At 32.6% G+C, this 17458-nt stretch overlaps 1 protein-coding gene across 15 annotated transcripts in view; it reads left to right on the top strand.

The window, feature by feature from the left end:
• The window catches only part of ADGRL3 (adhesion G protein-coupled receptor L3), a 504973-nt gene that overhangs the window by 447536 nt on the left and 39979 nt on the right, over nt 1–17458 (top strand). For 6 of the 15 annotated variants that reach the window (XM_029945427.1, XM_029945384.1, XM_029945398.1 and 3 more), the window contains 3 exons: nt 3618–3650; nt 11408–11434; nt 14001–14169. In XM_029945427.1, the coding sequence (XP_029801287.1) occupies nt 3618–3650; nt 11408–11434; nt 14001–14169 (229 nt within the window). The remainder of the gene's footprint in view (nt 1–3617; nt 3651–11407; nt 11435–14000; nt 14170–17458) is intronic. The other 9 variants (XM_029945417.1, XM_029945411.1, XM_029945396.1 and 6 more) reach the window with 2 other exon arrangements.

Genomic DNA, 17458 nt, shown 5'->3' with positions numbered 1-17458 from the left:
CCGTATTTTTTGAGCAAATAGGCGATAATATTCAAATGAGAGCTTAGGATGACAAGAAAGTTTGACATTGAAGATGATGTGAACTATTCCTTATGGAGAGTACAAAAGCTATATGCTAGAGAAGAATAGTCAGCTTGTCAGACATTGTTAAGTGTCACTGTGGTGTTGTCATGAATTTAGCATGTCTTAAGTAATAATGGTTGTATATTTTTTGTTTTGTTTGTTTTGGTCTTTTTGTTGTTGTTGTTGTCGTTGTTGTTGTTGTGTTTTTATCCCTTCCCCAACAATGCCCACCTATCTAAGGTTGGGGTTTCTTAGAATCTTTAAAAGTAAAAGGGTGTAAGAAAGTAAGAAGTCATAGGATCTAGGTTAGCTGCCAGGGAAAATATGAACACGGAGTGATGTAGAGTGAAAAAGTGAAGAGTAGAATAAATGGGAGGTCTGAAGTGGTAATAAACATCCGATGGTAAGAATCTCAAAGGAGCTGGGGGTTTGGATAGAGGAGAAATCAAGGTCTGGCCATGGCACTTCTGCTGCCTAAAGGTTGTGAGAGAACCAATATTTGAGTTTGTGTGGTCTTTGGGGAAGCTACTGTCGGCAGGGGACAATTTCTCTTAATGCATAAAGGTTATAGAAACACTTAGAGATGAAGGTTGGGAAATTGATTGATATTTAACTGTGAGTTTCAAAGGACAGGATGGAATGTGGGGGAAGGAAGGGAAATAGTGGAAAGTTGGATTTGATTAAGAGATATATCCCCGCAAATATTCAATAAATGAAAGTAATAAGCCTGTAATCATTTTTTGTTGTCCAAATTCATTACTTACTATCTTGAGCAATAGAGTCCCCATCCAGTATGGAGTGGTGATGGAGAAGTCCCCTAGATGGGTGATAACACTTACACTGCCTTTAGATAAATACATATTCTCCCCAAATTCTAGAAAATACTGAGATACATGTCTTAAGAATCATAGCTCAGACTATTTAAATATATTCCAAATTATAAAAGGAGACAAAAATGATCTATGATTAAGAGTAATAAATAGATGATCACTGATTGGTAAATTAATCATCAAAGGGTTTGTGGACTACACAGAATGCATTTTAGTTTTCCCTAATTCCAGATGTATACCTCTCATTTAAGTAAAAACAATAAGGGAATAAGATAATAACAACTCTTTCGGACTTCAACTTTTCCCATTTTCCAATTTTCCAGGAGTGCTTTCTTATAGGGGTGTTACCGTGTTTTAAAATGATAATTTGTTTTCTTTACCTCATTTTAAAAAGTGGTGAAAGCATATAAATTTTAGATACTTTAAATAAAGGATTATGTATTAAATCATTGAATTTGTAATTAAAATGTGCAGAGCTTCTCAGTCTACACTTGAAAATTTCCTAATCTAATTTTCTCTTGGCTGAGCCCCAGTTGTTGGATTTTTCCACTACATACAATTATGTATTTTAAACAAGGTCTGTCATCAAAGTCCCTGGAACTTTTATAAATGTGTTATTTGAGCATGCATTTTAGAATACTCTGGAATGTTTTCTGTGGACTTTGGTGTTTTCAGTCAAATCCTTCAATGTGCTAATAGAAAAGTCCTCTCGGTTCCAGAACTGAAGATTGATAGTCTAAGGTTGTAATTTAAAACTGCTTAATTATGAGATAAAAAAATCAAACCACGAGCATAGAAGGTAATAATTTATCAACAAAAGTATTGACATCATTGGATAGTAATATATTACTTCTACCAAGATATGTCTAAAATGGCATTTTTCTGCCTTCTTTGAATTTAGCACATTCTACTCAATTAGCTGTACAAAGGTTTCTAAAATTGCCAGATCTTCCATTCAGTAACTTTATTAGTGCAATATAATGAAACAACACATATGCAACATCTTTAGTAAGACTCAGAGGAACCCTATTAGTAAAAGATTTATGCCCATTTGTTCCTACTAGATTTTCTATTTTTTAATGTTTTTATTATTTATTTTTGAGAGAGAGAGAGAGAGAGAGACAGAATCTGAAACAGGCTTCAAGCTCTGAGGGGTCAACACAGAGCCCAATGCAGGACTTGAACTCAGGAACCAAGAGATCATGACCTGAGCCGAAGTTGAATGCTTAACCAACTGAGCCACCCAGATGCCCATTTTTTTAAAAATTTTTAACAAGTTTTAATGTTTCCCTATTTTTCCTGTTAGCTTTGCTGTAGACTTTCTCTTTCACTTGCTGATACACAATTTGAATGTTTTTGGCATTGTTATGTCTCTGCCCAGTCTGTCCTGTCTCTATTCATTTGACCTTTGTTACAAAGAAATACATAAATTTAAACAGTTAACATTTCCCTCTACAGTGTGTGCTTTTGAGGTCTTTGGAGGACATATGGACTTTTCTCTAATGAGCCAAATTTCCAACATCCTTGGCTAAATAACCCATCTTTTTCCATCAAATTTGTGCTGCCACAGTCTCCTGTATCAAAACTTTGTTTCTGTGCCCTCTCGTCTGTTCCATGGATGTACATTTTGTTCCTCTACCAGCACCATCTCATTACCAGAGCTTACCTAATATCTGGTCGAGTCAGATTTCCCATTTTGATGGTGTCTTTCAGAATTGCCTTAGCTACTCATAGACTTTTATTATTCTTTCACATATTTTTCAGAATTAGCTTTTTAAATTCTTTTAATAGTGTCTTTACTCTTCTGAGGCAAATTGTAATTGGTCATAATGTTTATGTATCATTAGATGTTGCTATTGAATAGCTTATTTAGGCTTTTAATATATAAGTTGTTAAGTAAAACACTGTTATAATTTGGTTTTTATTCTCTTACTTGACAAGTTATGGTAGTGTCATAGGTTTTTCTTCTTTTCTTTTTAGGCCTAACCTATATGAGAAAAGATTTGTTACTTGAATATTAGATAGAATTTATTTGTAAAATGTTTGGGGGGCTTGAAGCTTTTTTGAATGTTGCAACAGATAGATAATTGCTCATATGTATGTATGTGTGTTTTATTAGTAATTAATTTCTAATTTAATTTAATTATCATCAGAAAATATACATTATGATTAATATTGATTCTTAGTACTTTATTAAGGCTTCCCTTTGGCCTAAAATGTGATTGAGTTAAAATTGGTTAACATTGCTATTTGGAGCTTTTCAAATATCTACAGATATGGATTTATTTATTATATTGCTTAATTTTTTTCTTCATTGATATAGTTTCAAGATTAGATTCCCAGTAACAAATTTAATGTAAGTAATAACATCTTATTAAAAGTAGGATGTGGTAGAAATCTTGGGTCATTAATTGGGCCCTCCTCACTGCCCAAGACCTTGCTCTTAGGTACTATCCACATGGGGGCAACTTCAAATTCTTTACCAATGCACTTCCACTGTTCCATATGAATGAAAAATTCAAGAATTCAGAGTACTTTTCAATAGTTTGTACCAACTGATTACCTAAAAGTCATACGCTATTCTTTCCTTGTTTCCATTTAACCCTGAAAAGATCCTAGTGAGATTATTTTACTCATTGTGGTGGTGAGTAAGGGAAAGCTTATGAAGGTTACCTTATCTGTCCACAATTAAATAAAACTTGTCTGCTTTCTGTTGTATTTCAGTGCCTCCCTTGGTTCCATTTATTGGAATCTTTAGTAAGTACAGACATGTTTTAAATACTCGGTTTTGCTTTTTTTTATGTTTTAGTTGTTCTTACAAGCAGTTTATAATAAGGTGTTTATTCACAGAAGGGGTATGATGAATGTTTCTGGTACAAGTTGTTGCAACAAGAGGTGATGATACCATATGGTATGAGAAAGAGTATAATAGCAATTCAGCTTGTCAAAACATATTTGTCAAGACTACAAAAAAGCTATTAATTTCCTGAGTTATTTTACTTAAATGTTTATGCATCTTCTAAGTTGAAAAAAAGAAATCCTGGAAGTATGTAATATATTCTTTAAAGAACTTCATCTTCTTGCATTCCAGTGACTAAATTTTATCAGCCCAGTAGTCACATGTTCTGAAGAATCAGTAAATTCTAAACCTCCATGTGAGTCTGAAATATACTGGCCTTCAGATAAGGAATAAGAAACACTGTGGTTTTAACTATAAGTATCAATAAAGAAAATATTTAACTTGTTGGTAATACCTTACAGATTTTGAGATATTATAGACTAAAGCCACAGTTTTCATTGATTACAAGATAAAAAAATATAAATACAAATTTCTCTTTACACAGCATCTCATCTTTCCTATTTATGGTTTAAAATTTTCAAAAAGTAATAAAAATATTAATGAGGCCCATATTTAGAACAGATATCTCTTAGTGAGTTTTTGTGAATATTCCACATGTGATTTTATGTCTTTTATTCTTTATATTCAAATGATTGCATTTAATGGACATTGTAGTTCCTTAGTGTACTTTTTGACACTGAGGATACACTGTATTTATGAATTAAATTTGGCTTTCTCATGCAATTCAGAGAACTCTGGGATTCGACTTTAATGTTCATTAGGAATCCAAATATATCCCATTCAAATGAGAATGTAAGAATTCAGAGCATTTACTATGCCCAAAGAAATTATTAAATGAAACATTGTATAAACAGGCCTTTTAAAGGTAAAGGTAAAGGTAAGGATCATTTCAAAGAGTCAGTGACTTCTTCTTCCCCTTTGGATTTCTACTTAGTATATGAATTTCCAAAACACTTAAAAGGAAACCTAATGTAGCACTGCATTTGTATTTTCCCTGTGGTCCCTTTTTTGAAGTCAGAAAGTCAGTATACAGCAGTCATTTTAACAGTAAATATTTATATAGTATTTTGTACTTTTGTAAAGTAAAATTTTGTAAATTTGCATATTTTTGTGTGTGTTGAAGAGTGCCAACAAACCCTTTTACTTAATATACACAGCAGACCTACGGAAAACAAGAAAGTTCTGTATTCATCCGTATTTCACAGATGAGGAATGTGAGGATCAGAGAGGTTAAATAAATAACTCAAGGTTGCAGAGTTAGTAAAAGTCTCAGCTGGTTTTCAAACTCACGCCTAGATAGATGATTCACAAGTCCAAGCTTTCAGTTACTATGATATACAGGTATTCTCTGATTTTCAAAAGTTTTCGCTAACCCCTTTCGCTTTTGCAAAAGGCCTACATTGGTAACTATTTTTGCTAAGTAAAAAGATTCTGAAGAGGATATTCACTTTATGTTAAAAAAAAAAAAGTAAAGCAGAAGTAGTGCTCAGTGTTTGTTGTGCAGAGAGCTAGTATAGAAGCAGTGCCCGTCCTGAGCAATAAAAGTGGCGCCCCCAAGCTCCTTCCCTGGGAACTACACTCAGCATCTCAGCATCAAGTCACCATAGATTTGAATTGTGTCTGTGAACATCTGTGCTTTGTCTTAGTTTATTTTGTGCATCTGTTAGCAAGATGTGTTCTAAGGAATCAGAAAAACCTAAGAGAGAGACACCTGGCTGGCTTAGTCAGAAGAGCATGCAACTCTTGATCTTGGGGTTGTGAGCTCAAGCCCGACATTGGATGTAAAGATTGCTAAAAAATAAAATAAAATAAAATAAAATAAAATAAAATAAAATAAAATAAAATAAATAAGTAAACTTTAGGGGGGGAAAGCCCAAAAGAGATTACTTTTGGGGTCTAGGAACACTCAAAAAATTTACATATAAATTAATGTAACTCCTTCATTGCTTTACACCATTTGAGCTTATGAAAGGTTTCATAGGATAGTGGGAAAAATCTATACTATCTTCTATACATTAAAATTAATAAACTATCTAGGGTGGTATTATTTGCTTTCAACATAAGATTCCAAAATTTGGTATCTTATTTGCATGAAGCCTACCAAGTCATTTTTATAAATCTGGTAGAGGGAGATAGGGAACTGTAATAAAATTGTAGCTATGTACAATATATGTTCATTATTCATTCTCATAATTGATATCCTTAATTTCTTTCATATATAAATTAATTCTTTAACCATATTATATTGAGTTATAAAAATTTGCATAACATTGAGTTTAAAGAAAATATAATTAAAGTTTTATCAGTCATTGATTTAATATTTATTGATCCTGATTTAGTATACTCAAATCTGCTTAATTTCAGACTTACCCAATTCATCAGCAGTGTGAAATCTGTGATTAAAAATTTAATATTGGTGTATGCTTTCAAATCTGTAATATTATTATAGGGACATTGACACATGGGAATAAAAGCGTTCATGATATATTCTAAGCTATTTACTTTATTTATTTGGTTCATTTTATTCTTCTCTTAATAAATTTTGTATGAACAAAATGTAGCAATATAGCTTTTAATAGTAATACTTTAATGGCAATAAAATCCATAGTTGAAATACAATCATCTTCTCTGCTGTTGATAATTTCTACATTGATGTTATATGACTTTCATATTTTTCTAAGAATTTTTAATATCTTTATTATTGATTTAAACATATGACCATAATGAAACATTTTTCATATTTTACTCAGAAATGTTGAATTACATTTTAAATGACTTTAATTTTCCTCTAGTGGTTAAGAGAGAGAATTGAATATAATTCTAGGATAATATAGTCCCACTAATATAAAATGCATTTGAAAGAAATATAAAACAGTCATCATTTTGTCCCGTTACTAATTGTTTAAGCATTTTTAACACAGTGAGGTATAAACATAAAATATTTAGATTTTTCTCTGATCACTACTCTTTGAGCTATGCTATCTTAAATACTCCTTAACCACTGGGTAGCAGATGTCTAAATGCCATCTTAAATGTTGCTACTTGGCCAGGCTATTCTGGTTTTGAAATGTCTGATCAACTTAAAACTTGAAAAACATATCCCATTTAAAACATTCATCCCCGATTGTCTGCTAAAATCTGTTGCTGGGGAATTAGTACAAGTAAACGTGTAACGTGTAAACTTCCCTTCTTCTTTCCACTGTTTCATATAGTCTGTGAACATTGTAGTCCTAAAAGACCTTGTGCCTATGATTTCAGTTTGAAAGACTGGGGACCCCCGGACTGGTAGTTTGGCAAAGCAGTGTCTCAAACATTACTTCTATGTGAAATCCATTAGTGTGGGTTGTTGCCGGATCCTTTTAGAACATGGGTAACTGAATCCTTCTTAGTCCTCAGTTGGGAACTGATTAAAGAAAAGTAGGGAAAACCGGCTTACCATACAGATGCAGAAGTATTTGTTAGCCTTTTATTTTTTTTTCTATGAAGAATAAAGAATATACTTTATATAAGATACATATTTACATAAGAAATTCACTTACAATACCTTTCTCATTGCTATGGTAACCCAAACCAAATTCAAGGGGAAATGTCTTTCTTTCTTTGATGCAGTTAGTTTCACACCAGGGAAAGTAAATTTACTGCATACTGAACATGGAAATATTGGGATCCTAATCAAGATATCTATCTACACTTTGACAGCTGTCTTTCTCACTGTTAAACATACAGTTCAATTGCCAAAAACAATTAGCAAAGTACCCAATTCCAGAGTACCCCAGAATGCATTCATCTTTTTTTTATTTATTTTGGGGAGAGGGTGTGTGATCAGGGAAGGGGCAGAGAGAGAGGGATACAGAGGATCTGAAGTGGGCTCCGTGCTGACAGCAGAGAGCCCTGTGCAGGGCTCTAACTCAGGAACTGTGAGATCATGAGCTGAGAGGAAATTGGCTGCTTAACCAACTGAGTCACCCAGGCTCCCCAGAACGCATTCATCCTGATGAATGGGGTGAATGTTGATGGATTCTGTCTAAGCCATTCATTTTCCTACACCTACTGTGACTTAACCAGATCTTTCCGCATGGGGCTTAAATTCTCAACTATGCCTCCCATCACTCCTTCAGACCAAACTTTACCCATCCCACTGCTTAAAAAAAGTTCTATATGTAAATATAATAGAAAGGAAAGTTTTAAATTATTTAACTAATCTATCTTCCTTATATCTTGAATTTTAGATATTTCCTACAAAAATTATGCCCCAAAACAATATTCTCTTTTGAACTCTTGAAATTAGAGAAAAATTATCCTATAACTAATTTCACTCATGTTGTTTCTATCCTTTCATCAACTGTCTATATTGATATTCCATATTATGAATCTTTATATCACCATATTAGTATATATCAGTTAATATTTTAGCCAAGAAATCAATCCTCTTGAGGATGTGTTCTGGGTTGTTTCAATGGGGATAGACTGTATAGCCCTTTAGTGGGCTTTGAAATTGTTATAGGATATATAAATATATGCATAATTATTATCAATCTGTGCAGAGACCCCTACAAATTTGATTCTGACGTTGATTCTACTGATCACATTTTAGAATATTCTTATGACATTAATATTTAAAGCTTTCAATTTTAGATGTTAGTTGAATAAATAATAAACTAAAATGTTTGACAAAAGTAAAACAAATTTGCTAAAGAAAGGAGGGTCTCTTTTTCTTTGTTTCTTAAAAATTGTATGTACAAGACATTTTACTTCGTTTTCAGAAAGTCACCACTTATAAATTATAAGATAACCTGAACGTTACTGTTAACATCTGTCAAGAGCCTGTTAGGACTTTGTGTCTCTATTTTTATATGATCTTAAAATAACTTCAGGGAAATTGTTTTAATCATACAACATGGAATGAAATTTTATTTCAACAGACTTTCACTGGTAAAATTATTCAGCTTTAGAGACTAGTTCTGTAGATATATTTTAAATTAAAAAAAATGAACCAATAGCATACAATTTTGCCACTATTACTGGTGGCAGCATTACAATCAATTTAACTTGAATTTAGTGGAGAGACATTATAAAACTAGATTCTCTAATCCCACAGAATATCTGACAAAATGATAGAAGGCACTGACATATTATAGGTAATCTTCAGTGTTCTTTTGATTTTGAATTATTATATTATTATTATATTCAGGAAATAAAATTAATGAATGGTTCTTTTTCTGGGAGCATGAATTTTGTATTAAATGTGAACCAGTAATTCTTATAGATAAAATGTTCAAATTACATGCTTTATCAATTATTGCACAGGCTAAGCCACAGTTAAAAAAATACTGTAAAATATAGTGGCTTAAATTTGTTATATAAAATGTTCTAAGTCTAATGCAGCGGCTCCACATCAGTAAACAACTTCCATTTCTAAGTCTGAGGCTCTGCTGTCATTTTCTCCTGGCAAAGGGGGAGATAAAAATGGTCAAGGGAAGCCCGACTCCAATCCGTTAATTGGCAAGACTCAGAAATGTCACAGTTCACTTCTGTTCACACCCCAGTGGACACTACTTAAATGCATGGCTGTGGCTAACTGTAAGCGAAGCTGGAATTACAATCTTGGTTATTGAGTGGAACAACTGGTGCTTTCCCACAACTGCCAACAAAAACTGCTGAATTGTACCCACATTAATGGCAAAACATCTCACTCCAGCCATTACAGTGCAAGTTTTGTATTTTATTTTTTGAAACATTTAGATAGCTCAGTACGCTATCCTACAGCGTGTCTGCATGTATTCCTATATGCCAGCCTCTGAAATGTTCTTTACTTGACATTCCACTATAAAAAAGAAGGTAGACACAGTAATCCCAATCATAAACTCGGAATCACAGATGGAATATACAGATGCAATGGAATGCATGTAATGGAATAAATGTCATATTCTTATGTTCTATAACTTTTCAACATTAACATAAGTATAAGATTTTCTTTCTAGGAACAGTTTACAACTTTTAAAAATGATCAATTCTAAAAAATTCTTTGCTCTTTAAAAGACTTTCACATATCCATGGCATTATTTAAATAGCACTTAGAATTCCATTTTCTGGCATAAATCCCTCTTTGAATGTCTTAGTCCACCAATGTCCAATAGAAATTTCTGTGAACACAGAAATATTCTAGAACTGCACTGTTCAATATGGCAGCTACTGAAACTTTTGAGTGCCTATAATGTGACTAGTGTGACTGAGGAATTGAATTTTAAACTTTATTTCATTTTAAAGAATTTAAATTTATATAAACCCATGTGACCAGTAGTCACCATATTAGACAGCACAGTTAGCCATTTCCTGCTCCATTTACAAACGTATTTGCTCCACATTTATTTTACTGCATAATATTGCTCCTGAAAAGTCCTCAAATGAATTTGACTACTCAGTGTCTATTATTTGGTGTTTTATTGTTTGGGTGAGAGATTCTATATTTTCAGTGTGACTTTACTCGAGTTTAAATAGTCTAATGATAAAAATATATTTACTGTATGCAGTACATGTCAGACACCGTTCTGAGAACTTTACACATAATATGTAATTCTATAATCACAAGAAACCTACATATGATTATCACCATTTTATAGATGTATAAATTAATTAATTTTTGCCTGAGATCAAATAACTAGTTAAGTGGCTGATCTATGATGTAAATTCCAGACAAACTAGCTTTAAATCCCGGGCTCTTACTCCATTCTATATTCTGTCATCATTTTGGAAAAATGAGGTTTCCCATCAGTAGTTCTCTTTATTCAAAAATGCATCACAGTTGGGGCCCAAAGCTTTATTTGTGTATGTATAATATTGGAAATGATTGCCCCTAGCAAGAAAAAGAGAAAAGAGCAGCATTTCTCTTCTTTTCTGTTCTGTCACAATTCACTGAACAGACTGTTTACAAAAGGATTATCTGAAATGTTCCCTAACCTCATCTTTACTAATTTGGCACTGGGATCTTATTTTATCAGAATGATACAAAATAAATTGGCTAACATCAGTGACCATGAATGGGTGCTGTATGCTTGCTCCTATCATTAGAAAAAAAATTATTCAGATATTTTTCTTAGTACATTAAGAGAAAGAATTTTAAAGTGGTCAGGACTGATTATTTTCAAAGGGCTATAGTGTTCAGTTCTAACTCAGGTCAATCATCTGCAAGTTAAAATTACTTAGAGACGTACTGTCCATAATTAAGTAATCTTACCTACTAATATTACAGAATAAGGATATCTTTAGGTGACAAAAAGTCTGTCATTTTAAGTATGCCCCCAAGCCTTTTTCAGATTGCTCATAAGATTTCTCATTCTCTAGAGAAATGCGATCTCTAAGAAATAAATGTCTCTGTCAAGTCACAAGTAATATGAGCGCATGATGAAAAAATGGAATTTTTTAGTCTCATAAGGGCTATTGCAGTATTGTAAAATTGATCTTATTCCTTGTTATGTAAGTTCTCATGGTCATCATTTTAGGATTTACCTTCTGGATATAAAGGGAAGGATATTATGCCTTATAGGGAGGTGGGGTACAGAAGTCTTTGGGGACCAGGAGAATATTTTTCATATGAAATCTTTGTCATAAAATGCTAATGTTGGTGTTCTTGTCTTTATGTCTATGCATTCTTTAGCTATGAGGATAACAGACCCTTCATCAAGTAAGAATGACCTGAATGGCTGATAAATTCCATTTATCAGTGTGGTCCCATGAACCAGCTGTCAGATCAGTACTGAAAAATCATTAGAGCTTCTGTCATTCACACTGAGGCAGAAGAGCAAACTGTGCAGGAAAATAATCAGGCATACAACTTGTATGCAGAATAAATATGCTGCAGGTGTATTGCCAAAAAATTTTTTGCTTCACCTCTTTTAATTGGATATCACCTGAAATGAGTGCCACAGTAATAGTAACTTCATGTGGTACAGACTTGTTTCGCTTTTCGTAGCTTTCTCCTTTCATTGTGATGTGTTCCTCTGTGCTGCACATGTCGTCATTTCTGTTGTTTGTTTGGACATCACTCATCTTAAATTATTTTGTGATTTAGTGGGCTATCTTCAAAATGACCTTATGAGTATAAAACTACCCAATTGCATTGGATATTAATGAATTTATCTTTTAAATATTCAAAATGGGAAAAAATGCTTCCTTCAAAAATTCAATTTTATGTATGTAAAATTACCTCTTTTAATTCTGACACATGCCACTGGATTAATGATCTAATTGTTTATGACTATTTCCTTTAAATTTCTGAAACAAAGCTACAAGTCTGTACTAATCTGATTAGAGTAAACATAAATGTTAATATTTGGGCTCTTTTCTTCTGTACATTTTAAAATTATGTGTCCTGCCACAATAAACTTAAGATTGGCAACCTAGAAGTGACCTTACTGTAGACTTTCAGTTTGTTCTTCTGGTGAAGAGTCCTTTGTTTTCATTTTCTCCAATGACATTTCACTTACTTCTTCATGCTCTTGCTTATTTTTTTTTTCTTTAGAAATTGGGCTCATTCCAGTTTTATATCATGAACTCTTGGGCCCATCATGTGTTTTCTAGTAGATACTAGCTAACGAGTATTTTAGTCTATCCTTGTATTTCTAAATTTAAATAGCAATTCTGCCTTGAATTAATGGTATTCTTTCCATTTTTCCTTTTTCCAATGTCTGCAAGAAGCTGAGAGCTTTACCTTGAAAGTTCCCATATTTTTAATTTAATTATAGAATATACTATTAATATCTAAGATGTTTTCTAATTCATATAAGCAAACATGCCACATACAATGGCAAGCCTCCTGTTAGGGATTCTTTATTCAATAACATTAATGTTTTAAATTGAACATGTTAAATTTAGTGGATATTTAAATATGGAATATAGCAGCTGATGGTTGTTGAAGAAAAATAGTAAATATTCATGATTAATTTTAACAAGACTTTAATACTAATTGACTACTTTGGGACCATATCTTTCTTAAGATGTAGTTCTCTCTGAAAACTTTACTCAACCCAGCTTCAGATTATGGTAAATACACGTATTTTCTTCTTTAATCCCTTCATGTTGCAAAGTTTCTATCCCCATAAACATTTCTTCCTTAGACAATGCAAGTGGAGGAGTGTAGCTTGCTGAAAATAAATATTAGTTTACTCTGTTCAAATGCGGTGTGCTGGGAAAAGAAAGGGTGTTTTCATGAGTACCTAGAGGCCTCGACTCGCTTGGTCCTTTTCTCCCATACACTTAGAGAGGAGTTAAGAAGGATAATACTTCCACTTATTGGATTCCCATCTATTGGAAAGATTCATTTTACAGTGATAGTGAGTACATAACACATGACCACGGATATATGGACTTTTGTCACCCATTGATTACTATTGCGAATGGCCGCTGGAGGAAACTAAGGGAATGGAGCGTGAGCCTGGTCTTCCATTCTAGCCTCCTCTGTTCATCCCGCCCCATCCCATTCTCGGCTTCATCTTCTCCTTCAAGTATGCAGACCCTTCCGAAAGACGAAGGTGCCCTGAGTTCTTAAGATTCTTTCCAACAAAGCTGCCAATTGCCTGATTTTCAGAGTCTAGTCCAGCTTAACCTAGAAGACATCAATCCAAAGGCAAAGTAGTTTGCTGTCCAGAGCGGAACAACTTTTTCCACCCGCTGTATCACATTTGTTTTGCGTAACTATAGAATCAGACAAATAGAGCTCTTAAAATTCATGCATATACTCTATATACTGGCTTCTTCTAATATGAGCTCTGTTTTTGTCAGAAAACACTAAAATTCTTATGGAAAAAGAGGAAATTTGGAAAAATGGGGTAAAAGTGTATCAGATGAAGCTCTAATGGAGAGAGTCCAATCAAACAAATGCTATCGTAACAATGAGGCCAGTGGAAACTAACATAGCTTTATAGACTTTTCCCCCCTTGCCATTCACCATGATTACATCTCCATATCATTTGCATATGTGCTGCAAATACATGAATAATTTAATAGTACAAATCTGCTTTTGCTCAAACAAATTTCTGTGTTCATAACATTTTCATTCATGTATATCTCCTCAAGTTTGAAAACTTGTAGTCCCCATTAAAATCTTAAAGTACTTAACCACCTGTCTTACATTTTCTGTCAATAAAACTTACTGTAACATTTTTTTCAGTGTCAGTATTGTTGATATGATATGATTGTGCTAATTAACAACCGATCATTTGATAACCCTTAATTTTCTTTTCTCTCTACAGGTCATGGGTTATAGGTGCAATAGCTCTTCTCTGCCTGTTAGGATTGACCTGGGCCTTCGGACTCATGTATATTAATGAAAGCACAGTCATCATGGCGTATCTCTTCACCATTTTCAATTCTCTACAGGGAATGTTTATATTCATTTTCCATTGTGTCCTACAAAAGAAGGTAAGCAAAAATTCTCTGTTAAAGAATAAATGGCATATATATCTCATGATAACCAAGCAACCATAATATAAATCATTCTTAATGTTTTGGCTTCTAAGAAATGAATATATTACGTTATTAATTTTTTTTACAATAGTAAAGACAGAAGATGCAAAATAAAGCATAATAGTTGGTGAATATATTCAACTGCAAAAATTCAAAATATTTTCTGATTTGGACAATGAATAGAAATATATTCTTGTAGGCTTGGCCTTTTGTCTTTAACATTTTTATTGTCAGACACATAGAATTTGTGTATTAGAAATAACTTTTCTAAAATTTATGGATCTTTGGGATGGATATATATATATATATATATATATATATATATATAGCCTAAGAAATATATGTTTTTCTATTTTTCTTTAAAATCCAGTTTGCATATACTGGAAAATATAAATATTTAACATTTTATGATAACATTTATGTTTCTTAAATGAACAATGAAGTTCTAAGTAATTGTCTCTGTACTTCTTTAAAAGCATCTTTTATAAAATCTATGATATAGATGATTAGAATGCAATATTTAATTTTTTATGCTGGTCTATTTTTGTGCTTTTTCACATTTACAATGACTTTAAATATTCATCTTCAAAGTTAATTTTAGCCCCTAAATACTTTCACTGCATTTTTTAGAAATCTCAAGATTGATTTTCTCATCTTATACTTTTTAACTCTATTAAAAATGTGGTCATTATAGTTCCAATCACATAGACCCCTGAGCCAAGATTGTCTGTGTCCAAATCCTAGTTTTCATACATAAAAGCTTATGTGACTTTGGGCAAGTTAATTAACCTTCTCATGCCCCAGTTTCTTCATGTGTAACATGGAGGTAATAAAAATAATTGTGAGACATTGAGAGGTGGTTCTGAAAATGAAATGTCAAAATGTGAAAATATTTTCTAAGGAAGAAATAACACCACCTAAAATTTTTCTTTGGAAAACAACAACAACAACAACAACAACAAAATAAAGAGTAAAGATATCTGTGTCATCTTCTCAAAACTTGAGAAGCATGTTCACTGGTCGCCATGAGTTGGGTTCTCTTTGGTTTCAGTTGTGTGTGGTGGTAGGTATCAAAAATGTGTTGACATGATCCTAAATGCTATAAGAGTAATGATGACTCAGGCCTATAAATGTAGCTTACGGAATAGTAAAGAGGTTATCTGGGAATGTAATTTAGAAAAGAGGTTATATTAAATGGGTTGAATCCTCCCAAATATCTACTATACACACCCCTAACTTTGCAGTTGTTTAATCCACTAAAATATTTATTTTTATACTTATGGCCTAATTGATGGTGCTGCTTCATGGAGGGACATAGGCTAATGAAGTCTCAACCAACCTTAATATATGATTTCTACAGTTACCTTGAGTATTGACATCAAGTAGGAAGTCTGAATAAGAGGTTATCTTGTGTAAAAGGTCTGAAAGAGGCATAAATCACTAGTACTCACCTTCCATCAGATAAGACCCTATCAATGGTACTACCTAAACTGCAAGGAAGACTGGAAAACATAGTCTAGCATTTTTTACCTCAAGAAGATAAAGAATTAGGTACTGTAAACAGCTAATAGTCTGCCACACTTGAAGAGTATAAAGAGTAGGACATGTAAATGATGAATAGGAATACAGTTTGAAGAAAGGAAGTAACTGAGGAGAAGATGATAATACACTAAATTGAAGACAGGAGAAAATGTCTAGAAATAGCAGCTAGTATTGTAAAAGAGTTCAAAGAAGTCAGACTAAGCACTTGGGAAAGTTTTCTATATTTTGATAGAAGAATGTCAGAACTGATTGTCACAAGAAATGTATATAAAACAATGGGAGCAAAATCAGGAGATTATGGAAAAGGTAGCATTTGTCTGTGTAAATAAGGGAATACTGAGCCTTGAACCATCATAAGCAGTTATAACATCTTTATATATGGTGAACCTGATTGACCTATTATTTTTATAGTATGTATTAGCTAGGAATTTGGACTAATAAAATTAAAAATTTTATGTTATATAGAAATTTTCTTTAGAGAAGAAAATATTTTTTGTACTGTATATATTAATTAGTTTGATGTTACTATTTTTTATCAGCCAGTATCTATTAGGGTTTTCTCAATAATTGTTCTTATTTCTCTCATCTTACAAATATACATACTGGTATAAGTAGGACTTGATATCCAGGAAGAGATATTGAACCTCAGAATCCAAAGTCTAGAATTTTTAGTATATTTAACATATTTAACATAAGTGAAATTTTATAAAATATATGTAATCGAACTCAATTTTGTTATTCATTAGAACAGAGTTTGGCAAACAAAAGCTCATGGGTCAAATCTGTCCAGCTGCCTTTTAATTTTTACAGCCAGTTAGCCATGAATGTTTTTTATATTTTTAAATGGCTACATTTAAAATTTAAAATAAGTACATAAACAGCATCTTTAGTTGTCTATTGCTAAACAAAACCTAAATATCGACTATTGGCCCTTCATGAAAAAAAATTTACTGACTTATGACTTACGATAGGGGTGCCTGGGTGGCTCAGTTGGTTAAGTGGCCGACTTCAGCTCAGGTCATGATCTCACGGTTTGTGGGTTCAAGCCCTGCATCGGGCTCTGTGCTGACACCTCAGAGCCTGGAGCCTACTTCTAATTCTGTGTCTCCCTCTTTCTCTGATCCTCCCCTGCTCACACTCTGTGTCTCTCTCTCAAAAATAAATATTTAAAAAATTTTAAAATGGTCTCTTTTATGATTTATTTTAACAAGTAATAAGCATATTATTTTATTTATTTTGTGTTTTGAATTTTCCAATTTTGGTGGCATTTTTATTGAGTATCAAGACCATGACCCAACATCAGAGAATATAGAAAACATGAAATTGTTTACCTTCCTCCCTACAAAAACAAAAAACAAAACAAAACAAAAAATAGGTATTTTTGTTTGCAATTGCAAAAATGTTTTAGGAGATATTTCTTCTAATCCTTTATTTAAATTGACATATTAATGAGATATAAATATTGTGTAACTTTAAGGCATACAGTATATTAATTTGTTACACATATATTGTGAAATGACTGCCACTGTAGTATTATCTAATAGTTTCATCAACTCACAGGACTACCATTTCTATTTTGTGGTGAAAACATTTAGGATCTTTCAAGTATATAATACAGATTTGTTAACTATAATTAATTATCATTCTGTGCGTTAGATTTCCGGAACTTATTCATCTGATAACTGGAAGTTTGTACTCTTTA

The sequence above is a fragment of the Suricata suricatta genome, chromosome 1, assembly GCF_006229205.1.
Source record: "Suricata suricatta isolate VVHF042 chromosome 1, meerkat_22Aug2017_6uvM2_HiC, whole genome shotgun sequence".
Classification (NCBI taxonomy): domain Eukaryota; kingdom Metazoa; phylum Chordata; class Mammalia; order Carnivora; family Herpestidae; genus Suricata; species Suricata suricatta.
Note: the sequence above shows the minus strand (reverse complement) of the source record. Positions and strands in the feature narration are given on the sequence as shown.